The sequence below is a fragment of the Pleurodeles waltl genome, chromosome 3_1 (assembly GCF_031143425.1).
Source record: "Pleurodeles waltl isolate 20211129_DDA chromosome 3_1, aPleWal1.hap1.20221129, whole genome shotgun sequence".
Taxonomy (NCBI): Eukaryota; Metazoa; Chordata; class Amphibia; order Caudata; family Salamandridae; genus Pleurodeles; species Pleurodeles waltl.
This window is the reverse complement of record NC_090440.1, coordinates 163,517,952-163,544,679: the sequence shown is the minus strand read 5'-3', so window position 1 is coordinate 163,544,679 and position 26,728 is coordinate 163,517,952. Positions and strand designations below refer to the sequence as shown.

The 26,728-nt window shown below is 44.9% G+C and overlaps 1 protein-coding gene across 2 annotated transcripts in view; it reads right to left on the bottom strand.

Annotated features, from left to right (window-relative positions):
• Window positions 1-1,485: 1,485 nt before the first annotated feature.
• Window positions 1,486-26,728, bottom strand: part of TBC1D2B (TBC1 domain family member 2B) — a 209,674-nt gene continuing 184,431 nt past the window's right edge. For both annotated transcript variants that reach the window (XM_069222055.1, XM_069222056.1), the window contains one exon: window positions 1,486-3,223. In XM_069222055.1, the coding sequence (XP_069078156.1) occupies window positions 3,028-3,223 (196 nt within the window). In that variant the 3' untranslated portion in view covers window positions 1,486-3,027. The remainder of the gene's footprint in view (window positions 3,224-26,728) is intronic.

Genomic DNA, 26,728 nt, shown 5'->3' with positions numbered 1-26,728 from the left:
ATTCCAATGTATTCAATTACTCTTGCTCAGATTCTATTGTTATTAATTTGTGTTTTCGCTACTGATATTATCATAGATATAGCACTTAACAAGTTGTGGTTCATTCGCCAATTAAATCAGCCTAAATTGTTTCTTTACATGTATCAATTGTCTTTGAGGACAATTTTCGTGACCCTAGCATTGGTAACATAGGGAGATAAACATATTAACGTCTTAATAAACTGGTGTGGTTATTTGTGATCAAATTGATCATGGTGTGTGGTTTCTATTGATTCAATAACAATGTGTATAGAATTGTTGGTTATCTGATTTGATGCCTCTGACGTTTTCTTTAAGCAGACTGGTGTCGGTTCATCAACCTCTTGCATGAAATCCGCTATCTAGTTAGGTGTAACTAAAACATAGCCGCAATTTATGCTTTAACAAAACCAATGTTTTGCTTTTAGTAGAAAGGAACCTTCACGCCATCGCACCAATCAATGTCAATACAACAGAGCAGCATACTGAAACCAAAACCCCTAGATACTAAAGGAAACATAGAATTCACATAGTATCTACATATGTATTTCAAATGTGCTTAATTTAAAAAAAAAAAAAAAAAAAAAGATTTAAACTCCTAAAATGTTAGTTTACAAGTAAGCCTTGTATAGATATTTTTAGCAGAAATCTTGAGTACAAGCTGTTTAAAAGTGTATTGGGTACAGGTGTAGAACAGTAAATGTTAAGCATTTGAATGACATGCCGTTTCTTATGTTTTAGTCATTGTAATTAAATGTCAAGCAGCCTGTTCAATTCACACATTTTACAATGTGCCTGTCAGCATGGTCAGCTAAACTGATCAGTTTTTCTTTAGGTAAACATTGAACCAGGCAGTTGTAAAATCTACAGAATCTATCCGCTTCTCCAACTTTTGAGAACCATGTAGAGTGGTGTTTAAGAAGAGCGATCCTATTGCAGGTACGTTCTCCTAAGGGATAACAGTTTAAAGAGATCTTTAAAAAGGCTTTGCATCCATAACTAAACAAAGGTCACATTAACTGACCTCTCACAGGACAGTTCTCTGGAAAACCTGGAACACAGAGGATAAAAAGTCACAATGCAGATTTCTTACATACTACATTGACCGTTTAAAGAAATGCATAACCATTACAGTAGCACTTTACAGGCTTACATACCTTAATTAAAATGCATTATCTTAAGTAAAAAAATTACATAGGTATGAAAATGCATAGACTACTTTCAAAACACTTATGTAAGCTTCTTCTTCAAACATGAGTTGTGTGCATATGATATTGGGTGTGTGCTGAATTTCCAGGGCTAAAGTTTTACACTACGACAAAAAAAACATGATTAAACTATAATATACATGTAAGAATATGTAAATATGATACTGTTTTCATACTAAGAGAACCAATCCAATTATAGATACTTCACATTGATTGTGAGAGGCCAGCTCTTAAAAATACTGATATCAGAAATAAGACATACAAAACAATGAAAACTATATTCAAGGAATACGAAGTAGCCCCAATATTCCTGATAATACATACATGATTGTAATATTGCATAAAGAAAAGTGCTTATCATAAAACATCCAAGCCCAACTAACTAATCCCCGGAGGCAGCAGGATAATATAAATTAAGAGTACATTCTTGAGATCTCAGATTTATGGCATGTTTACATATAACATCACTTGCAAGTGCACTGGACTGCAAAACAATGCTAACCTCAACTTTTTATATTTATCCAATTAACTTATCAACGTTTTTCTTTAAATATCTTCTCTGCCCATCTGTAACAGTCACACATGATATCTGAAATTAGAGCTCCACAGTTGTACTTTTAATTTAGTAGGTACTAACTCAAAAGTGGTCTTCTCTTGATTCCCCAATCACCTTTCCATTTTTCTGCTTATTAACTGCAAAAATGTGCATTTATGGAAAGTTATTTAATTAGCAGTATGCCAGATTGTCAACTCTTAACCAAACCCGTCTTTTTCAAAAGACAGAAATTACAAAACAATGCCAGCAGATCAAAATATTCCCTTTTCATCCTAGTTTTTCGAATACATATTAACTTTAACATAAAGCAGGAAGGCTGCTTTCTCATACTCAGTGAAGAATATTGGAGGAATGTCATATTTTTGGAGGAAAATACTGTGTAAAATGATTTACCTTCTGAGGAAAGTGCATCTGTAAAACAAAGCACTGATGGCACAACTCTAAGTTAGTGTTTTTTTGTGATCTGTCAGCTCATGAAATATCTAAGAAGTAGCATCGAAAAATACTACATGAAGTGAACAAAGCTGGCATATGAATGTTCAAGTATTATCTGTGAATCCATAAGGGAACACTACAGAGATTACCTGGTGGACGTTTTAGATCATACCACAATGAACATCAAAACTCACAGAAAGGTTTTTAAAACAATTGACTGCAGTGAGTGGCTATTTCAAGTTGGGAAACTAAAACGATTCCCCTCTGTATAACAGACATTTTGAGACAACATTCTACTGTTCATTAAAACATGGGAGATCTTTTTATATAAAAAAATGTTGGCGCCCACCGGACCCTCAAAATATGTCCATTCTATTCATATCATGATGTATTTTGTCTGTCTTTGCAGAAACGTAAGGCTTTCTTGGACTAACCCTCATGTTGTTCCAGAACTGCTTAAGAGCCTGCTACAAAATTATAAAGTCCAGTATAACGATGTATGTTCGGCTTCGTACTGCCTCAAAAAGCAGACCAGGCCCCAAATGAAAGATTAATACCAAGAACACAGAAGCACGTTCGTCAGCAGTGCTTTTAAGACAAAACCGATATCACTGCATAAATGTGGGTGAACAAGGCTTACTGATCTGAGAGATCAGAACTAAAGTGCTCAATTTACATTGGAGTCATGTCCTGCATAATTCCAAAAAATACCAAACAGCTCTGGTTTGGGGTTTTTACTTGTATCAAACATGTGCCACGTAAGGCTACTGAGTTTATCTTGGCTATGAAGTTGTTAACGAATATGTTCTTTCAGCTGTCTTCCTCATCGTCGCTGATTAGGTCCCTTCGTTCTGGATTGGAATCTCTTTCCCGTAGGAAGTCCTGTCGAATGGCCTCTAGCTCAGTAAGTTCAAGCCGTACTTTCTCCAGGTGGTAAGCTCTCCGATTTCTAATTTGACGCAATGGAAAGGGATTCATGTCGACAAATGCAATATTGATGAGTTTCCTAAAACCAAATAATAAATACATTAGTAATTGATGCCTTAAAACTAGACAGAGGATAGTAAGAAATCAGACAATCAAATGGGAATTTCCATTTTATCTTCAAATGCAGACCTACTGGCTTTGCCAATGCTTTTTGCACATGCTGATTAGCATCAACAAAAAGAAGTAAGTTGTTTTGGTGATGCTTTGCAGCATCAGCAGTCAAAGAAAGGGACAAACGCTTGGATAGCTATATAGATATATGTGTCATGATGCTACCAAAGAAAGTCTCATGATGTGTATGTGCAAATGGGTCACCAAGTATGTATACGGGAGGATAGGGTTGTCATCTGTTTGTTTCATTAGTAACTATAAATTAAAAAAAAGAAAGAACTGAAATCTGTGCAAAAGCATGTCTTGAAAAAGAAACTACCCGGAAGCAAATTGAGGCTGCAGGTCCTGTGAAAAAAAAAAAAAAAGTGAAAAGAAGCAAAAATAACAAACAAGGCAGGGAGGGGTGGTGGAAACTACTTGAGGAGTTGTAGAAAGGAGAGAGGAAGCAACACAAAGCAGGTGCAATTGCTACTTTACACTGCTATTAGGTAATGGCAAAACAGCTGCTAGTGCCTGACAAAACAAGGGCATACAAGAACTGCACGCATGCCAATGGATAGACAGCCATTTTAGAATGGGTTTATTCCAAGATTGCCATTGAAACATGCACAAGCTTAGCGAGGCAAGCGTGCCATGCTGCATGCATGCGTAAGAACAGAGATACCTCTGTGCACTGTGAATAATGCAATGGCTGCCATTTTTAATTTACCACACTAACATGGTGCTCGGCCATCTTGGAGTGGTAAAAAGTGCAAAAGGGCACAGGAGTGCGAAAACAATAAAGCAGTTGGACCATTAGCTGATGGAACCTCGTAAAGTTTAAAAACAAAGGAAAATAGGAATAAGTTAAATACGTCGAAATAGACCGAAGAGCATCAGAGAGCAACAGAAGAGCCGGTAAAAAATAAAATAAAAGAGTGACAGGGTCACGCAGAGGTATTGGGGATGTACATCAGCTAAAGTATGTGAATGCTAGAGACCACGAAACGACATGCACTCCCATGGAGCACTGAAAGCAAAAGGGAAAAATAGAGAAATCTGAACACTGAGACTTTATTGCTCCTTGTGGGAGAGGGTGACAAACACAAAATGAGGGAACAAAACAATATAATTAAGAGCAGAGATTTAAAATAGTCACGTATCTAGTCATATGCAAAAGGCTAACCTGGTTGGGGGGGGGGTGGAAGGGGTGAATGAGGAGGAGAGGGGTAAGACGAGGGGGGATAGCTTGGCCACGAACATTGCAAATGTGAGCTAAGATCTCCGAAGCCTTGCAGTAATCCACCAAAATCGCAGGCCTGCACAACACTCTGTGGCTGTCACACTTGCCCTGTCCCCTGGAGGCGATAGGGGTGCTGCAGAGGGTCCTGAGATCGAGGGTCGCATGGTGCCTGGGCCATGAATAGGCTTCTGATGCAGGTGCGCTGGGCCTGGGCCCAATGTGGTTGCCGAGGAACATCTGAGCTGGACCAGGCTGCAGTCGAGTGAGCTGAAGGAAGGCCTCTTCTCTCTCGCTGCTCTCCCGACTGGCCTGGACCACAGGTGCTGGCTAGATTTACTGAGAGCCACTCTGACAGGGCGTAGAGGAGTGGAGATGGCAGCCGACCCTCCCATGACACCGCAATGAGTTCTCAGTTGACATGAGGTGGGACTGGCCTCCACTCCCCCATCTATACAGCTGCTGGTTTTGGCAGCCTTTCGCTTTGTCTGTGGCACTCTGGAGCCAGACAGCCATTGCACTGGTGAGTCTAGAGGATGCCATCGACACCTGTCAGGGAGACCCCAATAAGTGCTTGGGCCCCTGTGACCCTCTGCAGAACTGGGAGGTGGATGACCCCAGTGAAGGCTGCTTGTGACTAACAGTGCCGACCATGGGCGAGGCAGGCCTTGGCATCTTCTGGATGAACCACCCCACGCTGCTGGATCTCTGCAGTGGCTAAACAGTGCATTGCTTGGCCACACCCCTGCCTAAGATTGCCGTACGGGCAGATGGAGGAGGATGCGAGCTGCACACGGCAATCATTCCTTCCCCCACGGCTGTCGACACATTCCCCGTCATCCCCAAGAGAAGCACAGTATGCCATGATGTAATCTATCCAGGTTTCTTCTGAGGGCAGCACTGATGGAATCTACCCAAGTTGCTTCCACGGAGATGACCAACCTTCTCCCCACTGATAAGCTGGTACAGGATACTAGCGACAATAGTGAAATCCACAGAGGCATTTGAGGCCAAATTTTACTCATTTACCAATGACACTGCGATCCGCTGGACATACCTGCAAAAACTCTTAGGGAATGTTGATGAGTTTGGGCCCACCACTCAATGCACTGCTGAACAATGCCTACAGGTTACAGTCAGTAAGCTGTCTGATGCAGTGATCTCGCCGCAATAGCATTTGCATCATGGGCCTCCCTGATGGTGTGGAGGGGACAGAACTGGTGCCCTTCATGGAGAGATGGTTATCGAGAGACAGTACTCCTACACACTCACCACATTTGGTTACCGAAAGGGCACAAAGAGTACCTACAGAGCACAGTACCTGTAGAGCACCCTCTTTCTGTGGCATCGCCTAGTCCTTGGTGGGGAGACTCTTGAATTATTGGGATCGACATGCTATTCTGACAGTGGCGCATGAGCTGAAAACGGTTTGCGTAGACCATGCAAAAATGTTTTTCCAGACTGTACAATGGCTATCCAAAATCGAAGGGCATCCTTATTGCATGTCAAGGAGAAACTCTGGGATCTTGGGCTCAGGTACGCATTGATGTTACCCACCAAGTTGAGGATATCTGATCTCCGATGGCCAAACCACTCACTTTTTTATGCAACCGGATGCAGAGTGGGTCTGAGTGAAGACAAGCGGGCCCACCAGGGTTCGGGTCTCTATCACAGGCTGCCTCCATCGCCACATGAATGCTTAAACACAGTTCGAATACTGTGCCGCCGAACAGCACGATGTGGAACTCCCTCACTGTCACAGACTCGGAGACCATAAAGGAACGCAGCAGTGGCATCTATGAGAGACCTATAAGTATCCCCACAATCGTTGTCTGATTCTGCTGTGTCAGAAGACAATCAGATGTCAGAGGATCATGGTGTGAGTACGCCTACACCACCGATGTAGGCAGCACCTTCATAGTCTGTAGCTGCCATGGGATAGATTGCCTCTGGCTGGGCTTGTCGTAAAGGCAGAACTATTGCCTTCCTGCCAGGCTCCAATTCCCTGCCTCTGTTGTTAAATGATGAGGACCATTTCTGTGTGCTGAGGGATGTGGCCTGGTGGGGGGTTGGCCTGAAATGTGCTTTGCTGGGACATGACACTGGGGGCCCATTCCCATCATTTGCATGGTACCCCCCTCTCTTTGCATGGTATCCTGTATGAGCTGCGGGGTGAGATGCCTCCACTCGATATTGTAACAATTTGCTGAGCATTAACACTTGACCACTTTGAATGTCAAGGGTTTGAACTCTTTGCAAAAAAAAAAAAAGGTATAAGGTGCATGCAGCTTTACTCAAGTTGGCAGGCACACATTGTTTTACTACAAGAAACACACCTGTCCTCGGGGAAGTATTGAAGTTGCTGCCAATAGAGGGATCAGGTCAATGGTACAGGTTTCTCAGCATACGCTAGAGGGGTGGGAGTGTGGATCAGGGCCGGCGTCCCCTTTAAGACTGAGAAAGTCTGTGTGGTCCCTGGGGAAAGGCACGTTTTAGTGCATGGCTTCCTTAATGGCCACCTCTGTAACCTAGGGGTAAATTATGCTCCTAATATCAATCAAATGACACACTGGTCCCAAATGACGAATCCTCGCTCAGGACAACTGGATGTCCCCTGTGTACTAGGCGAAGACTTCAATGCGGTCCTTGATGTATATCTGGACCGCTCGACGCCCCCTCTTTCACAATCCCCTGTCCTGTCTAAAGCCAGCATGCTCTGATAGCCATTAAATCACTGGGGCCTGGGTGGCACCTGGCGTATTAAACACCCCAGGCTACAAGAATATTTGCTGTAGTCACCGGTTCACAAGCCCCATTCTTGCTTGGATATTTTATGCTCAGCCCCTCTTCATACATCAGTGACATTCATTCGATATATCCCTAGAGTGCTATTGGATCTCAATCCTCTGGTAATGACGGTCGCTTGGGGTACCCAATCTCCTGCCATCCCCACGTGGAGATTGGCAGTTTCAATGCTGGACAACAGTCTTTGGCCACTCTACTGGATCACATCAATACTGGAACCTACTCCTCTCACCTTTACAATGGGAGGCTTTTAAGGTTGGTACAAGGGGTCTTTGCATTAAAACGGCGGTCGGAGTCTGTCAAAACTCTTGAGGGATGTTTTGACAGCTGAAGTCGCCCTATTGAGGCTGGATCACGTGGCAGTTTCTTCCCCTGATAAACTAAAGAATGTAAGAGGCGTGCGGCGCATATTACGAGATGGTGGAACTCCTCTGCTGCCATGACTGCACTGCCTACCTAGCTAGGGCCTATAATGACAGAGATAAATCTAGCTACCTGCTGGCAAGACTTGCTACCCTTCATCCACTAGACTCTGCCCCACTTCTCGTTTCGCTCCCCGGTGGGAGAAAAGCCCATACTCAGCTAGCTATCAACACTGCTTTCCATAATTATTATAAAGAGCTATATGTGGACCCCCGACCAGTGTCTGAGGATTAATTTGACTTCCCTGTTTGTCCCCTCCATCCTTCTTCACCAGTACTCTCCGGAGGCCTTGGTAAACTTCGATGCTTCATTACCATTAGTAGATTATTTCAGTTCCAGGGGTATACTCCAGAGTAAGGTTCCTGATGTAGATGGACTGCCAGCTGAAGTGTATATAAAATTTGCTCCAGTCCTGGTTCCTAAACTGGAGGAACTATAAGACCCATCTATTCTTTCGGGCACACCCTCATCTCCACTATCCTTAAGCCGCATAAAGAGCTAACGGAGTTGGCAGCTTATAGCCAGATCAGTACATTGAATACAGATCAGATCCTCAATAAGCTACTACGGGGTCGCTTGCTTACAGACTTAGCTGCTATAATATATGAAGACCAGGCAGGCTTTGTACTGGGCCGTAATACCTCCCTGACATTGTGCAGGCTATGGCACATCAAAAATAAATTGGGATATCACTTTCCCAATGCTGCCTGTACAGCGTTGGATCTAGAGCAAGGCTTTGATTCTCTCCAATGGGACTATAAGCATAGAGTACGGCAGCTGTTTGGGATTGGGCCCTACTGGAGGAATGAATGTATAATACTTTACACCTTTTCCCTGCCCGGGTGAGAACTGGTAAATGCATCTTGGACTTATGGCGTATGTGCAGTGGTACACACCAGGTTTATTCCCTCTCGCCCTTGCTTTTTGCTACGGCCATGGAGGCCTTGACTGCTCATCTGCGCTTGTTAGGAGCTACTTGGGGCATACCTATGCAGGGCACCACACATACACTTTGCAATTAATGTATTTCTGCATTTATATTAAGACTACAACTGCTGGGCAGAAACGTGGCAGCAGTTCAACCAACTATTATTTTGTCTGGGTGAGTACCTCTGGAAAATACTGCCCTTATTCAGGTTTCTACAGCCCCAGTTACCACACAGTTGCCACTTCAGTAAAACCTACACTTCCAACGACGAAACTCTGGTACATTTGGAAGTCAGAATTATTACAGCCTGGACTGATACCAGATTCTACTCCTTATTATGTAAAAGGATTTTGTCTTCAATTTTTCCCAGCGGGAGAGCTACAAGAGGGGTAGCCGCATGTGGGATTTCAGTGACATTGTAATCTTATTTGACCTTTTCTAGCAGTACAATAACTATGGCTTGATTCACAAATGTGTTGTGAGCGGATTATGAGAAACCTGTAGCATCTCATACTTAAAAGCATATTTTATTCACTAAAAATTACTCTAAACAAAAATCTAGAAATGCCAAGGCATCTCAGAAAGGTCCAGGTGCAAACAGACTCAACTGGGATTAGCTCGGTTGTATCTGTAAGGTGCATTAATCATCTGAAATCTACTGGAGACAGATTTGCAACAGGACAGTGTTAAATGGAATCCCTCTGGCTTAAATTTGAGAAATGTAGGGCACTTTGAACTTGCTCCTGAGCAAATCAGGCCTTTATTAGTTTGGTGCCGTTTGTTTTTAAGATTTCACTAAATGTGAACAGAATAGATCCTACAACACGTGGCTGTAATTTCTAAGATGGATGCTTAGTTCCAACATTCTGTGTCCATTTCACACATCAACCGGCACAGTACCAGCCTATAAACCAGCCACCAACAACTAAACAGGCCTAGAATAATCTAGGCAATGGAGGTCTCAAATCTAGTCCACCACTGCAAGTCCCAACTACCTACATACTACGATTGCTACTTTATATCTCAAAGTGAGAATCCGATATGGAATTTGAGAGACTTTCTCACCCCACAATGAACATTGGGACCACCCTTCCCAAGAAAAGGGAAAGGGGCCCACTGAACTCAACAGAACCCAAAGATCCCTTCACGGCTTCCACTAACCAGGAAGGGCCGGCGACACTGCCTCTCCACAGCTACCACGAGATGCAGTGCTCGTTATCACAAACCAGCGCACTGCAAAACAACTGCATTCAATTAACCTTTTCGCTGCTGAATCCGTTTTCACATGTGAAATTATGACTTCTGCTTCCGGACCTTTGAAGAAACACCACTTGTATCCCTTCTTTAAAAAACAATAACCTTTGTATCTTTATTACATTCATTATTATTACTTCATTACTTGAAAAGGTACAGCTTTGTGTGCCAGTAGATCCAGGAGCTTTCATACCCCCATGGGGCAGTGACGTACATCAAACATGCACATTTTACAGAACCGTAGAGGAGTCAAATCTCACTAAAATGATCTAAACTAAACAAATTATTCCTAGAAATACTTGCCTTGAACCAGTAATTTAAGGGGCAATGACCACTAATTTGTCACACTACTGACCACCGCAACAGTAGTGAAAATGGTAAAAAGTCGTAAAAATTGCAAAAAGTACAGTTCGCAAATGGGGTGCCCTGAACACCCACAACTTTAGCAACTTGAGAGGGGTTATGGCCAACACTTTGAAGTTTTTATTAACATAAAACGTTTTCATATTTGTTTTCAACTCTTGGCATTTTATTTTTATAGCTCATCCCAACGCTTTCGGACATCACTAATGAAAAACGTCACATTAGATACAGAAGGCTCATGACCAAGAAGAGCTGCAACTCTGGAGCAAGCACACAACACAATACTACATGTCGACAAAGGGTGGTCTGTGATCCGCAGTACCCCACAAGCATCTTATGATTCACCATTATTCATTTATTGATCCTTCTATCCAGATAAATGAACATTTGTACAGCATCGTATGCACACATGCGGTCTCTAGTCAGCCAATCTAGACTACTGTTTCCAGGAAAACATAAATGAGGCTCATAGAAGGGATTAAAATGGTCAAGAACAGTTTTGGGATTTGTTTCTTTTAACTTGGGGATACTAACCAGTTTACAAATCCAGGATTTTCTGGCAATCACAGAGAAATTAGTATGAAAGGATTACACTGTTCTTTGTGCAATCTTCTAAGAATGCATAAATTACCATAGTATGTAGGTGTTCTGTCGATATTTTCTAGAATCAGACTGTATGAATAATTACAAGCTAGACAGCATACCTTAAAATGGATCCTCTACCCAACAGGGACCAACGTATAGGTCTTGGATCAGTGATACAAATAACTGATGCCAATGGAACAAGGCGAACACAAACCTTGTCCTACCTAAATCCAGGTGAACATGGGGAGGTAGAGCTTGTTACATGAAAATTGCAAAATAAACATTCCTTTAGATTTCTCAAAGAACTACGGCTTTATAAAAAAAAAAACATTCATAAGTTCAATGATTTTGTTCCTTGTAACAGCTTCTCCCCAGTCTGCTTTGTTCCTGGACCGACCCTCGTTGAAGATATAACAAGTTCCACCAACTTTGAGCAAGGGAATGTACAACAAGCTCTGAATGTAACCCACCTGGTATACGCAGACATATTCCGTGAATAAATTATATTTTCAAAGAAGAAACCCTCAGAGCCAGGGCTCCCGAGCACGCCAACTCTAGTATATAATGCCAAACAAATGCCTTGGGGACCTCCAATGCCCCTCAAGGAACCAACCTTCACCTGCACACCGGACACAGTAATTCCCTTGGGCAGACCTCCCCATACGCTAAAGGACGACTACCCTTGGACTAGGCAGCATATGCCACAAAAGTAACTGTCTTGACCCAATGACTAAACGTCACAGAGGACAGCTCACGCCCGGTCAGGTCACCTCAATAAACTGAGGACCCTCCACTGGCTACCGGCTGAGAAGCAAATCACCTTCAAGCTTCTCACCCACGTGTAAAAGGCCATACACAACAAAGGACAAGCCTACCTGAACTACCGCGCCACCTTCCACACCCTCGTCAGATCCCTCCGCTCCGCCCAGATGGCCCTGGCCACCATCCTTCGCATCCGCAAAGCCACCGCCAGAGGACGATCTTTCACCTACACTAAAGCAAAGAGATGGAACAACCCACCCCTGCACCTCAGACAAGGCCCGTTGCTCACCATCTTCAGGAAAAACCTCAAGACGTGGCTTTTCGGATGAGGCCCCTTCCCACCCAGCACCTTGATACCTTCATGGGTGAGTAGCTGCGCTTTACAAAGATTGATTGATTGACAGATTTCTGGGAGCCTAGCCCATGGACTCTGAAATCCTCTGAGGGAATCGTAGTGCAACAAGTCTTATCTTTTTCTCTCGGTAGACATGAGTCCCTTACACACACACAGGCAAGAAAAGAAGATGCAGAATAGTTTTCAATACATTTATTGAGAAGACTGCAACATAAGGTAAAATACATGTGCTGCACTGATGAGGATAATTGTAAGAAGTAAAATCAGGACTGCACAGATAAATGATGTGAATAAGAACAATCCTAACATTTTATAAACAATATGAATATGCAAATATCTCCCTGGAGTGTTTTTCTACCCTGAAGAGAGAGCAAGGCGTGCCCAAGCATGTCCATGAGTAGCGCCCCAACCCCCATTACCTTAGAACAAGGTCGGCCTCCAGTCCCCAAATCAGACGACGTAGAGACACAAAGCTGAGGTCTGATGCAAACTGACGTGCAGTACAGATGCAATCTCCTGGATGGAACCCCGTCTAATGACTTTGGTCTCACAGATTGTTTATATAGACCCCATGTTATTGTTCATGCAGACATCCTGACGTGGGTATGTACCTAAGCATTAGATTGTATGCGCAAACTTGGATCATCAATACCATAAGAAAAGTATCTGACATGTTCATGTTTTAAGAAGTGAAAGGACATGACAACCCTATATGTACATAACTGATAATAATGACGCTTTCACAGAATGGCATCTGATTATAATATAAAAACATTTCTCATAAAAGCAAGAACAGTATATACTGCTAAAAGGCATAAAAAGTGAATAATAAAACAGAGCATAATTATCTAGTTGAAAGAGCACAGGTCTACAAGCCAAGGCTAAGCTAATTCCTGTACCTGAGCAAACTAAAATGGATCCACGACAATCCAGAGGGGAAGAATCATCTCAAGTTACAGAGGTCCAACACTTTCCAAACTATCTGTGAAGTTTATGGCTATATAACAAATTCCTTCAAATCCTGTGCTTAACTTGAACCGCCTGCTCTATTTAATATACTAAACTAGTACAAACATTGAGCAGAGAGACTGCATAGGAAGGAGCAAAGGAGAGATCAAACCCTGGTAAGGAGATGAGAAGGACTTAATGCTATGAAGATTAACAGTAAGTAATGTATTAATTACCATCTCTGCTCTTCTATTATTTATAGTCCTTAGTTTATTTATTTACAATTTATTTACTCACGGTTACTTAAGAATGCCAACACTGGATGAGAACAAAAGAGCATTTGGTGGAGGAGGAAGTGAGGATCCAGTCTGTGAAGAGGAGGCTCTAATCTGATATTCTCTGACTACTCATGTGATTTGAGTTTATTTGTAGGTGGGATGGAACAGTACAGCTTTTGCATTCTTCCAGAGGCGCATGCAGCTTGGGTGAGATCTCAGGCCTAGATCATAGCATTTCACAGCCTGGGACTTGCGGTGGCGTTTCAGCTGCTTGCAGATCATCAGGTGTGCACTGGTCAATTGCAGGTTCTTGCTGGGTCACAGTACGCTGCTAACGTCTAAGTACACCAAGGTTGGTTCTGCTCAACAGCCAGTAAAATAAAGAACATTCTGGTGACCTGTTTTTTTTGTCAGAATCAGACTGCACAGATGGTTGATGAAGCATAAGGCCAACAGCGGCTGGAGAGTGTGGATAACAAGGTAAGTGAAACTAACAAGACAGCTGCCCCTGCCCCCGATACACTCACTTCCTGGTTATTAGTACACCTGCAGAGCGTAATGGATGGAACTAGTATTTAAACTAATTCTGACATTTAGCCTTTGCCTGGCAATATACTGTGTGCTGTAGTGGCTCTCTGTTTCGTACCATTTTACACCTAGTATTCATCTCTCACATTGGTTTTATTTCCTCTCACTTCCCCAACATTAGGCCCACCTTTAGTTCCCGTTCCATATTTTGGGTTTTGTTGTGCTTGAAACCTTTGGGTATCTATCGCTGGGTGACCTTTTCACCTCCTGGTGGGCCTGGCAGTGATATCCTGTGGCCCTGGTTTAGTATCCGGGCCTTTTCAAGAGCTCAACCAATCAACATCAACTGCCAAAATCAGTATGCTTGCATTCCTTCTGTCTCAGGAGTTCACTATGGCTAGCACCTACATACTTTCCTGTGGTCTTAGGCTTCCCCTATAGCCGGTTCATTGGCCTTCCATTCCTCAACTACAGGACTTGTCAAGTGCTGAGGAAGCGGCTTTCAGCAAATCTGTACACATGAAACTGACATTTTGAACCTTTTGCAGCCCTTTAATACATTGCTAATGGAATCAGGTCTAAATGAGGTTTCAACAGGTTAGGTGTTTCACTAAGAAAAACAAAAATGCTTGAATTAATCTTAGACACTAGTAATACTGGGCTATTTCCTAGTCCAACATTTTTTATGCTCATTATCACCTCAACCTAGACAGGAACCAACCATATGCAAATCAGACTTGTCCTGCTCTACAAGGAGCCCGGGCTACAAGACCAGGTCTCCTCCAGACAGGAACATAAGCAACCCCATTCTGGGGTACAGCTCGAGTCCAATGGCACAGTGAGCACAAGACACATGCATGGGCACACCCGTCTCACTGAGAGAACCACACTGGATAAAATAAAAAGGTGATGCGAGGAATGCTTGAATTGTTTTTTTGAATGGTAAATAGTAGGGCAGCATTCTAGTCCATCCTTTTTACCTACTATGTCACTATAGTGAGAGAAAGACCAAACACAAATCTGGCTTAGTCCTGCAGTGTTCAGTTACATATAAGTATAAACCAATGGTGTGTGGAGTCCCTTGTAGAAAATCTTAACTTGAAAAGACACCAAGCTAGAAAAACAGTAACAATACAAACATCTGGGTCAACAAGCAGATGGCTGTCCAACATGAGAAAACAGAAGCTCATGAAACACCAAATAAAAAGGAGTATGCCTCAAGATGCCCTGGTGCCTAGTGAAAAAGGCATTTCAGAGTATGCAAATTAGTACCCGGGTACTCTTTTACATACCTTTTCACATATTTTTCCATGCCTTTGAGACTTGGCCCAACACATCAGCAGCAATATTCAAGTAACATTCATATATGTAGAAGCAGACAAGACAATTAACCTGTTTCTCTTTTACTAAAAAGGATATAAATGATCTCAAAGGCAATCAAGAATATGTGAAAAAGTATTTTTAGAATACGTCTTACTGCACTCTTGTTTTGTAAATCAGCTCGATGTGCAGCATGACTTCAGAAACTTTATATTCTTTTGAATCAAGTTTCTGACCTTTTACATTTAAACCAGATTAAATTATAATAGCTTTAAAATTCTTTCTCTCCACTCTTATGAAGTTACGTCATGTTGGCATGGCTTTCCAAAAATCAAGTAGCTGGTGACTTTATAAGGCCACAGCATAACCGGTTGTGGTAATTATTACCCTAACTACGTTTCCAAGACATTGTTGTACGATAGGAGAATATAGGCTCTTCCAGGCCATGCATCGCTTGAAAAGGGAGGCAAGTATGTAACACAGTTTATTTAAAAGGTTTTGTAAGTCACACACTGCTATAATGCACACTTCACTTGGACATTCACACAAGGCATTGTTTGTTCAAATAGAGCAATGCATTTAGAACTAAAATAAATGTCCACCATGTACAAGATGTGTATTTTATCAAGTGTCACACATCGCTTAAAGCTTTACGTTTGCCTGACATGTTCCCTCCACACATTAATACAACCAACAGTTGGACATCCAAGTGTGTTTCCCCTTCGTAGCCATAGTTCCCAGTTATCTTCTATAGGAGACCATCCTTTTACAGTGGGTGTGCGGAGTAGTAGTACAGTCCCATATCTGACAAACCTAGCCTCCTCTGCTCCTGATGTAGTTTCATTGTATTTAGAGCCACATGCTTCACCAGTTTCATAAATGCAGAGGATAGTAAGCGACTCAGAGTTCTGTATTATACTGAGTTTTGTGTTGTGCATAAACAGCAAGGAGGAAGATTATTTCTGCTATGGCTGCTGTGCCCATGATGGAAAGTTAGAGGATGTTCCAAAACTGTACAGACTTTATGCCATCCCTCCACCCCATCCCCAGAATCACCTTAGTGTTGTCGTGCACTACTATTATACACAACAAAACAATCCAAGTTTAGACAGCTGTCCAATGAAGTCCCACGCCAGAGTGCCCTTGGGAACAGAATTTATTTGCCCTTATTAGTTTGAGACCTGAGAAATTCCTGAATGTTTTGAGTTTGGTCAGAAGCAAAATAACTGAATTTCTGGTCGGTCTCAAGCGGATCAGTGTATTGTCTGCATGTAGGGGCAATAGATGGGCATTATCACCCACTCACCTTAATTCCCCAATCTTTCAACTTCCCTCTTAATGTTTTAGCCAGCAATTGTACTGCAAAGGCATGGATCAATGGACAAAAAGGTCACCCCCTGCCTAGTGCAGCCCACAATCCTTCATCCCTCCAAGGCCAGTCCACTTTTTAACTATAACCTTGGGATAACTGGATCTAGTTCAGGTAAGTTGACCCCAAAGCCCATGCATCTCAGCACCATCATCAGATAGGCTTAAGTCAGCGTATTGAATGTTAAAATGTGTGTGTGCATCTACGAAATGTATTCGTGTACGGCACCAAGAGTGCCTATTACCCCCTGCAACCTACTGGCCAAGACCCTAAAAAGATCCTTATGGCTGCCATATATCATGGTCAGATGATGCTGTCCCCCATAGTATCTGGGAGTGTGCCCATCTGCATTTCTTGGCGTCTTTCCTTTAGGCATTAACTGTATTGCCTCCTATTTCATGGAATAGTATCTCAGACCCTTTCATTTAACTGTTAACTGCTATTTGTCAGTAAAAGAGCACAACTTCCGCGAGAACACATTTAATTCCTGCTATACCATTGTTCTATTGTGCAACTGCAGCTAATACAAGAAATAAGTAATATTTGTGAGAAAAGCTCAAAACTTCCAGGATAGTGCAAATGATTCATTTTTATTTTAGGGTCACACACTCACTTCTCACCAAAGGGAGATGATAATATTTTCAAGAAAAGACAAGGGAGTGCTCTCAGCCAGGTTTGGGCCACTTACTAACACAAAACTGAACATTATTGTAAAACAAACTACAAATTGGAAAACAAGACAACTTTTCTTTACAGAGGATTACATAGTAGCAAGGACTCAAATTATTTTTGATTACATGTTAGATGTGTGATGTAAGATGACAAACTGAAGTGGACCAGTTATATAGGTGACGGAGGCTTTTGAGCCTCCTGTAAGGCGAACATGAAAAGTACAGGCTCACCCTGATGGAGTTCTTACATTTATCTAGAGTGGCACAGTAAGCAAAAACACAGTGGGGTGGAATGCTTCCTTGAACAATTGCCTGTGGTTAGACTAGTTGCAACCATTCCTTCATCACCCTTCGTGTTTACGAGATGAAAACATGCCAGTGAATTGTGCCCATTACTAGTTCATTCACTTAAGACAGTCACAGCACATGTGGGCTTGCATTACTGTTTTTAATAATTAATGTCCTAGTGCGTTATCATCAACAGTGCTCCCCGCTCTGAAAGGATTTGTGGCCTTCAATTGAAGATGACCTACATTCTCCTACTCTGTGGGGATCCTACCTACCATTAGTATAAGGAAGAGCAAGTGATTTTCAGCCAAATATCTATTAGCAAAAATGGATCATAAGAGAACATTTCTAGCCAAGAATAAGTAGTGTGGTATACAAAGTCTATTGTAAAAAGTGCACAAAGAATTGTCACTGGAGTTAGGTTGGCCTGCCGGGAATCAGATGAATTTTAAAGTGGTCAGCTATTAGGCGGCCTCTTCTGTGGATAGCAGAAATCGTGACCTGGAGAAAAGCAAGTAGAAAGTGATTGGAGAGCATAAATATGAGAGGAATGATGAGGACAACACTTAAGGACTCGTAGCCTCTCTGATGCAAGAGGAGAGACAGCCTGTAGCAAAAATCTGGCACCATTAGCTGGGAGATTTGTCTGCTTACAGAAAGGAACCCTTCAATACACAGGCCGTAAGTGCTTCTGGTAAGGTCAGAAAAGTTTTAACATTCAGGTGGGTATGAAGGGAGCACTAGGCAGTCGCAGTGCATGACGAAAGCTGCTGTGCTCGAACATCAAGAGATGGTATTGTGGGAGTTCTTGTATGTTTATAAAATTGTGCAGAATATGGATCTATACACAAATTTACATGTGAACAGTTATCTGATGTTATGGCTCCTGAAACGATTTTACTATGACAAGTTAAAAAGCCTTTGCTTGTCTATTAGCAACTAGGCCTCAATTAGACCGCAACACCATCTTGTTCAAAATGGATGTCTCACCATGCACGTTCACAGTTTGTTTTTTCTGAAATACAGTCAAGTGAAGTCATGTTTGTTCAGTTCTGAATGACATTCTCGTTGTTCAAGGAAAAAGTTATCATGGGCTCAGTAATGTTTCAACTGCACAAGGTCTCTTACACTAGCTGCTGTATGTTGTTTGTTCCCAATGGTTCACTGTTTGTGTAACTGGTTTGCTCTGCCATATCTGGATGACTTCAGCCACTCTAGATGAACCAATATTTATGTGGTAGGATAGTGCTTAGCTGGTAACTTAATAGGGTGTTCTAATTTTGATTTGCTGAAAATATACCCATTTGCTCGCACCATAATGATTGTGCACTTTCAATGTTAGTCTATGAGATAAGTTCCTATGTAAACCCTCAAAATTTGGGGGGGGGAGCCAGAGAACCCTTGAGACTTGCATTTCCGATGCGATTAGGGATGTTGTCCAATTTCTTGCCAGTTTTGTTACTCATTCTGTATTGCCTTATTATTGACAGCCTTCATGGCATTACTTTTTGCAACTGCATTTACAAATGTTCCACTGTACCTTACCAACTTTTGTAATATTTCTAAATTTTCTAGTTCTGCCCTAGATCTCACTTTAGTATGTCCTTATTTAATTGATTAGGATATGCTGTGTGGTGCCTTATTTCGCAGACACATTGCCTCTTGAAATTGAAGTTTAACACCATCTACAATTAATCCACCCGTGGGCGTGTTGTTTTAGTGTCCTTTTTGGGGCGAATGATTTTCGGCCCACCCTCTCCCACAGTATCTCTCCTGATGCAGTTGCCACATACACATTTCACATTTGCTGCATAATCACTAAATGTTGTAAATGTGTGCTACTTGAGAGGTTGCACAGACTAAGACACAAGCTTTCCTGCTTTTTCAGTAGGAACTCAGATGTCATCTAGATTTGAGTATTCGTCATCCTGCCTTGCATGTTTCATTGAGCGAAGTCTTAGGAAAGAGTGTCAGCCTTCAGTAACTGTTGGACTATGCAAACCTTTAATACTAGGGAGGAGTGTTGGGCCAATGGGAGGGAGAAAGACTGAGTTTGAATTAAGTGAAATGAGTTTAAGTAACTGCACCATTTTAGCCACAACTAAACTTCAGATATGGGGTTATTAAAACTATCGAAATGGGGGGGCGTGGCCAAGATGGCAGCGTGAGCGGACGCGTTTGTCCAAGCTCCGCCGCCCGGGCCTCAGAAAATAGCCTTGCGACCGCGGATATCGATGGCCCGGGGCGCCCAGGGGTAGGGACTGGTGCCGTGGAGCGGAGGGCGCCCCGAGGAGTTCGGGGGGTGCCCGAGGCGGTGAGAGACGGAGGCGCGGAGCCACGCGGCCTGGGTCCGCGCTTGCGACCGGTGTGCGCAGCGCGTGGAGGACTGAGCCGCGTGGTGGGTCCCGGGCCCGGCGGTCCTTTGGCCGAGGAAGAAACAGCTACGGGAGCCCAGGAAAGGGGCTGTGGTGCCGTGGCACAGTGAGGGCTGCGCCGGGGGCACGGTGCAGAGTGGAGCGCCGGCGACCCCTGGAGGCGGAAGTGCATGCATTGTTTGGCTTCCCCTGAAGGACGGGCTCTCCGGTCGTGGCGGCAGAGGAGCCAGGGTGCATCTGGTCGCCCCGTCTCTTGAGTGGGATGGCATAAGGTGGCGTGACGGCGCTAGGCCGCTGATCAGCTGTGCGGTCGGCCCGCGGTGGCCCCACCTGGCGATACAGTAAGCAACAAGGTGACGGGTGGCCAGAAGGAGTACAGAAGCGAAAGGCCAGCGGCTGTTGGTGGAATACGGGGCCCGGGGCCTGGAGAGACTGTGAAGGGGCCGTGGCTGGGCGATAGCACATTCGCAGCAGTAACCAGGAGCGATGGCGGCTTCCAAGTCCAAGCGGGAGCGGTCAGTAAGAGAAATGCTGACTGGAGCACGCCTGGTGCCGGTTGGGGCAGCTGAGGGGTCACCGGCAGCGAAGTCCCCAGAGAAGCGTGGGGAGATGAAGGTGGACGAGGGATCCACTGTCATGAAGGGCTTCCTTACCTCCTTGTTCGACTCGCTCCGGAGTGATATACAGGAACTCCGAAGGGACATATCTCAAGAGGAGTAGGAGCTGCGAGGGGAGGTCTCGTCCCAGGGTGAGCGGATGGCACAGATGGAGGATGGTGAGATCTCCCGCGGCGAGGCAGTGGCAGGCCTGCAACAGGAGTTTGTCCGCCTGCGGGAGCAACAGGACCTCCTACAGATAGCGGTGGAGGACTTGGAGAACCGCTCGAGAAGGTATAATATTTGCATCAGAGGTGTGCCGACTGGGGCTGAGAAGGAGGACATTGGAGACTTTGTGGTGGTGCCGTTTCGCTCATTACTTGGCCTGGAGGAGACCCTGGAGATCATGCTAGACAGAGTTCATCGAGTGGGCCGCGCTGGTGGGGCCGGGGACCGGCCACCAGATATTTTAGTCTGTGTTCACAGCTATGGGCTTAAAGAAAGCATTTTGCAGCGGGCTCGCAATCTTCTGCAGGTCCATTTCAGAGGGCATGCGCTCCAATTATTTCAGGACCTCTCGGCATGGACCTTGCAGCGGCGGCGAGAATTTAAGCCCATTAGAGAGCATTTGCAAGCGCATGATGTATCTTACTCTTGGGGTCACCTGTTCCGTCTTGTCTTCTGATGGGAGGATCAGCTGCGACAGGTGAGGTCCATATCTGAGGCAAATCGGATTCTGCGCCTGGATGGTGATAGCCAGGACCCGGGTGCCAACGTGGGCTTGGCTGGCGGGGATCGCCCGCGCAGGCGGAGGAAGGAGAGAAGGAGGAAGCAGCAGCGACCTACTGCTTCAGAACAGATGTCGGAATGGAAGTTGGCATTGAGCAGCGTGGCCGCTGGGACTAATACTTAAAGAAGAGGTGGCCGAGGAAGGCTGGACTGCCGTGGGTCGCATCGTTTCAGGCCTTGTGGCCGTTCAAGAGGGGCCCGGGTGGTGGGGTCGATGGACCTGGCTCGACGAACTTGAGGTTCTACAGCCCTGTTGAGACTTTACCTCAGCAGAGATGTGTGTGCGAGTACTTTTCTGTTGTGAGCACCTGTTGTGCATACTGGTTTTATGTTGGTGTGCTTCCCTGAGATCTTGGTCATTGAGTGGCTAAGTGGTATGGCCCTGTTGTGCGGAGTGGTTGATGGACTGTTCTAGGTTGTATTCCCCCACGGGGCTCCTCCCTTCTTGAGCGCTCTTCCCTTCTTGATGCATGACTATTAAATGTATAAGCTTGAATGTCCTTGGGCTTAACAGTCCGACTAAGAGGTTGGCGATCTTGTCGGCCCTCGAGAAGTCTAATAGTCATATCTGTTTGTTACAGGAGACACACATGCTGGGGTTGCGATACTGTTTTTAAGGTCCTTCCCTGGGGAAGTAGTGGCAAAAATACATGAGGTGCAAGGAGGGCTTCTGGCTATTAGAATGAGGGTTGGGGCCTTTTCCTTTACTATTGCTTCCCTGTATGCTCCTAATACTCAGCAGGAAACCTTCTTGAGGCAGGCTGTTTCCCTGATGCTGCACTCGCCGGATGGCACCATTTTGGTGGGGGAGATTTTAACTTGGTGATGGATAATGATCTAGATCGCTCTGGTCACCGCTATGGGCAGACGGGGGCGTGGACAGCGGCAGGGCGGCAGTGACTGGCTGAGTGTGGTCTGGAGGACGTGTGGAGGAAGGCGCATCCCACACTTAGGGATTATTCCTTTTACTCAGCGGCGACCAAGACGTATGCACGGCTCGACCTTTTTCTGGCATCGCAGGAGTTCCTCTCCCGAGTTAGGGAGACACGATTGAGCCTCAGGCCTTGACAGATCATGCTCCTATTACTGTTGAGGTTACTATGGACGTGGACGGGTGGGTGCTTCGGGCTGGCGCTTTAGAGACTCATTGCTTCAGAATGGGGCAACGGTGGAGTCGATCTAACGTGCAATCACGGATTACCTTATTTTTAATGACGACGGAAACATCTGTTTGCGGACTCTGTGGGAGGCATTCAAGGCGGTGGTGAAAGGGGAGGTGTCGCTGTCCGCTAGGGATAATAAAGCAAGGAGGGAGATGAGGGAAGAGCTGGAACAAAGGGTGGCGGTACTGGAGCGCTCCCATAAATCCACGGGCGTGCCCAGAATCTGGCGGGAGTTGGAGAAGGTGAGGCAACAGCTGATACGGCTAGATTGGGACAGGGCGGAGTATGCGATAGCGCGTCTTAAGCACAAATATTACATTGGGAGCAACAGATGTGGGAAGCTTTTGGCGCACCCGTTACGAGCGCAGTGTCGATGATAAAGCTGATTCGTTCCCCTTCAGGAGTGGAAGCGCGAACAAGTGATCAGATTGCCGAGGCATTTGCAGAGTTTTACCGGGGGGTTGTATGCGGCGGATGAACGGAGCAATGTGGGTCCGGATACATTTCTGGAGGGTATTGTAATCACTCCTCTTGGTGAAAGGAAGGCATCTTCATTGGACCAACCTGTAAGGGTGGAAGAGGTCATATCAGCGATCTCACGCCTACAGGTGGGGAAGTCCCCTGGCCCAGATGGTTTTATGGCACTTTCCTATAAGACCTTTTGCCGCTTTCGGTGCAGCTCTTCAACTCCCTCCGGACGTCGGGAGTTCTAACGACCAGTATGCTGGATGCTACTATTGCAGTTATACATAAGCCGGGGAAAGACCCAGAGGAGTGCGCTTCCTATAGGCCGATTTCGCTCCTGAATATAGATGCCAAACTATTCACAGGAATACTGACCCATCGCCTTCATTTCTATATGCCGGGCCTTGTTGATCCGGATCAGGCATGTTTTATACCGCACAGACAGTGCAGCAAAAACACGAAGCGGTTGCTTCATTAGCTAGACAAAACAGATCGTTCCCGCCGAGAGGCACTCTTCCTCTCTATTGACGCTGAGAAAGCGTTCGATAGGGTTCACTGGCCATATCTTTTTAGAGTGCTGGAGCGTTTCGGGCTGGGCCCGGGTTTCATGATGTGGATCTGATGTATCTACCAGTCTCCCAGCGCTGCTGTATGTGTTAATGGTACGCTTTCATTGCCGTTCCCAATTAGACTAGGGACCCGGCAGGGGTGCCTGCTCTCTCCTCTCTTGTTTGCGCTATACATGGAGCCCCTGGCGCAGCGTCTGCGAGACAGCCCTCTGATCACTGGATGAAATTCGGAGGCAATAATCATCTCATTACCTTGTACGCAGATGATGTGATCCTTACCTTGGCGGAGCCTGTGACCTCACTGCCTGCGCTTATGGGGATACTTGATGAGTTTGGTGGGTCTCGGGATTCCGGGTGAATATGCAGAAGTCGCAGGTCCTTAGTTAGTTTATCAGCGCAGAGCATGAGGATGATATGAAGGCCCGATACCCCTTTATATGGTCGTCCTCACTGCTTTCCTACTTAGGGATTGACCTGGTGCCTTCTGCTGCAAAGACGGTGAGCTTGAATTACACAAAGTTGGTTCGTGAAGTGCAGCGAGATCTGGAGACCTGGGGAGACTCAAGCTGTCCTGGCTGGGCAGGGTGGCGGCAGTGAAGATGACAGTCTTGCCATGTATACTGTATGTGTTCCAGGCACTTCCCCTGACTCTTCCACACCGGACGATAGCGGCTCTTCAAGCGGCAGTTCGGAGATTTGTCTGGGAGGGTCGACCGGCGCGCCTTCCGCAACTGGTTCTGTATCGCCCTAAGGGGGAGGAGGGGCTGGCGGTTCCCTGCCTTTTGAGATATTTTCAGGCTACACAGTTGCGTTTTCTTTTAGAGTGGAGTCGCTAGTTTACTGAGAAACATTGGTGCTTTATGGACCAGGCGTGGCAGGCTCCCATATATGGAAGGAGCCCTGGCTCTGACGTCGGCACAGGGCGGGGGGGACTCTATTCTTCCCCGATCACAGGAGCAACGTTACGTGTATGGGATGCAGTGGCTGGTCGGTTGGGGCTGACGTCATTTCCGTCCCAGATGACCCCCTATAGGTGTGAATCCTGACTTTGAGCCGGGGCTACATGTGGAAGCGTTGCGACGTTGGCATGAAGGGGGCTGTAAAAAGGTGGGGAGCCTTTTTGATGAGCAAGGAGTGATTCCCTTCGACCAGGTGAGAGAGACATATGGCTTGACAGAGGCTGAAAGGATGATGTACTATCAGATACGGCACTAGGTCCTGTTGCAGGCTAATAGAGCATAAATATATATGCCGCTAACGCCGTTTGAGAAATGGCTCCTGATGAAGGATGATAATCGAGTAATTTCGGAGCTTTACAGGCTACTGCAGGGGGAGGGGTGTCTGCCTGAATCTAAGGGACAGTTGCGATGGGAGAGAGAGCTCGAAAGGGAGCTTTCTGAAGAAGTGTGGGATAGTATCTTTTATAGGATACATCATACGGCCCATAATGCGGCAGGGATGGAGACGGCATATAAGGTGGACTCCTACTGGTACTACACCCCAGCAAGGATACACACATGGGATCCTACTAAGTCTAGCCTCTGTTGGAGGCGGTGTGGGGGCATGGGTACACTTGTGCACTTACTTTGGCATTGCCCCAAGCTCCATAGATATTGGGAGAGCATTATAGACGCGGCTGATGCAGCGTTTAATACTAAGATCCCTAGATTTCCATCGTACATCTTGCTGGGTCTGCCCAATCTGCTCACCTTTCCTCGGAGATCATTAAAAGGGCGGCAGATGGCCCTGGCCCTCAATGCGGCGCTGCAGCTCATTCTAGCGTTGTGGGGCACAGACAGGGTACCGACATACGTGCCTTGGCTGCAGAAGTTGTGGTTTATTCTGGCAATAGAGAATCTTACTCTGGCCTCTCAACAGCGGGTGGGTGATCTGAATGCCTTATGGAGACCATTCTTGCAGATTTTATCCACAGAATTCACTGAGTTGACATGCCCGACTTATCTGAGAGTGCTGGGGCTAACCTGAACCTCTGGGAGTGTGTCTGTCGGAGAGAGCTTTGGGAGAATTGGGGCCATGCGGGGGAACAGAGAGATTGGAGGATGACGGGGCCTATTAAGGGAAGCAATGTTGGTGTTTTACTAGATATTTCTATGCTTTGTATTACAATGTACGGAGTTTGCTTCGCAACGCAACAGACTTTTGCGAGTGGCCCACTTGTTCAAGGAATTGCAAGGAGGAGGCGAGGGGTAGGTCCCTTCTGACATGGCTACATGGTGGATGGATCTCTATGGGTCGCTTTAAACCTTTTGACTGGAAGTGCTGCATTGTGTTTGTCACATTATGATGTGCTGTACTTTATATGTTTATATGTTGTAATCAATTAACAGATTTGATCCATAAAACTATCAAAATCGGCAGGTAAGCAGTACATTTCAGTCAGAATTTTTGGTGTTATCACAACCCTTGAAAAAAGTAGATGTTTCAGGGAGTTCAACACTATACATAAAGCTCATTCCAAGCTGCCTAGCAGCAACTGGGGAGAGAGCTTAAAAGCTAAGAATTAAGGCATAAAGAGAAGATAAAATTTAGCAGGGACTGCTGCGGGGCACATCTCCCGACTCAGTCCTCAAGAAAATGGTATTGATGGGGATGGGGGGGGGGGGGGGGGAGGATACACTGATTAAGAAGTAAGCAGACTGACAAAACATGACAATTACAACTAAAGAGATAGACTGAGGGACAAAGAGTAGGAAAATACAGCATACCATGACAACATGATTGTTAATTCCAATGGGTCTAATGATCAAGGCACCACAGGAGAAAAAAGGCACTAAGCAGACTAAGGGAAGCACATGAAAGGTCTTCTTGAATAGACATAAAACAAAGCAATTGAAATAAAGGCAAGGCACTCAATAGTCAATAATAGTCTAGGAGACAGGAACAGATGATAAATATGAATAACCAGAGGGTGATCATGCTCATCTGCAATGTTTTAATACCATGATATGGAAGAACAAAAACAATTCAGACAAAAAGAATGCAAAAAATCTTAGAATTACGAAAATAATCTACAAAATCAAAAAAGACAAGATAAATTAGAGGGGCATGTAGAGCAACTTCAGTAGAAAGAAACCACATGCAGACTTCTGACAGCTGAAAAAAGCAATGTCACAGGGAAGAAAGGACGCAATTGGAAAGAAATGGCTAGAAGATCATGAACAGAGGAATATATAGGCTCCAATTACCTTCAGAGTGGTGAAGTGTTTATACGCAATATCACAACAGGGTAAAGTAATTGGGCAGGGGTTTGGGAAGTTAATGACAACAGAGAGTACACCTACATGAATCTGAGGGGAGCCACAAATTCCATATCACCTAGTGTACCCCCATGACTCCTGA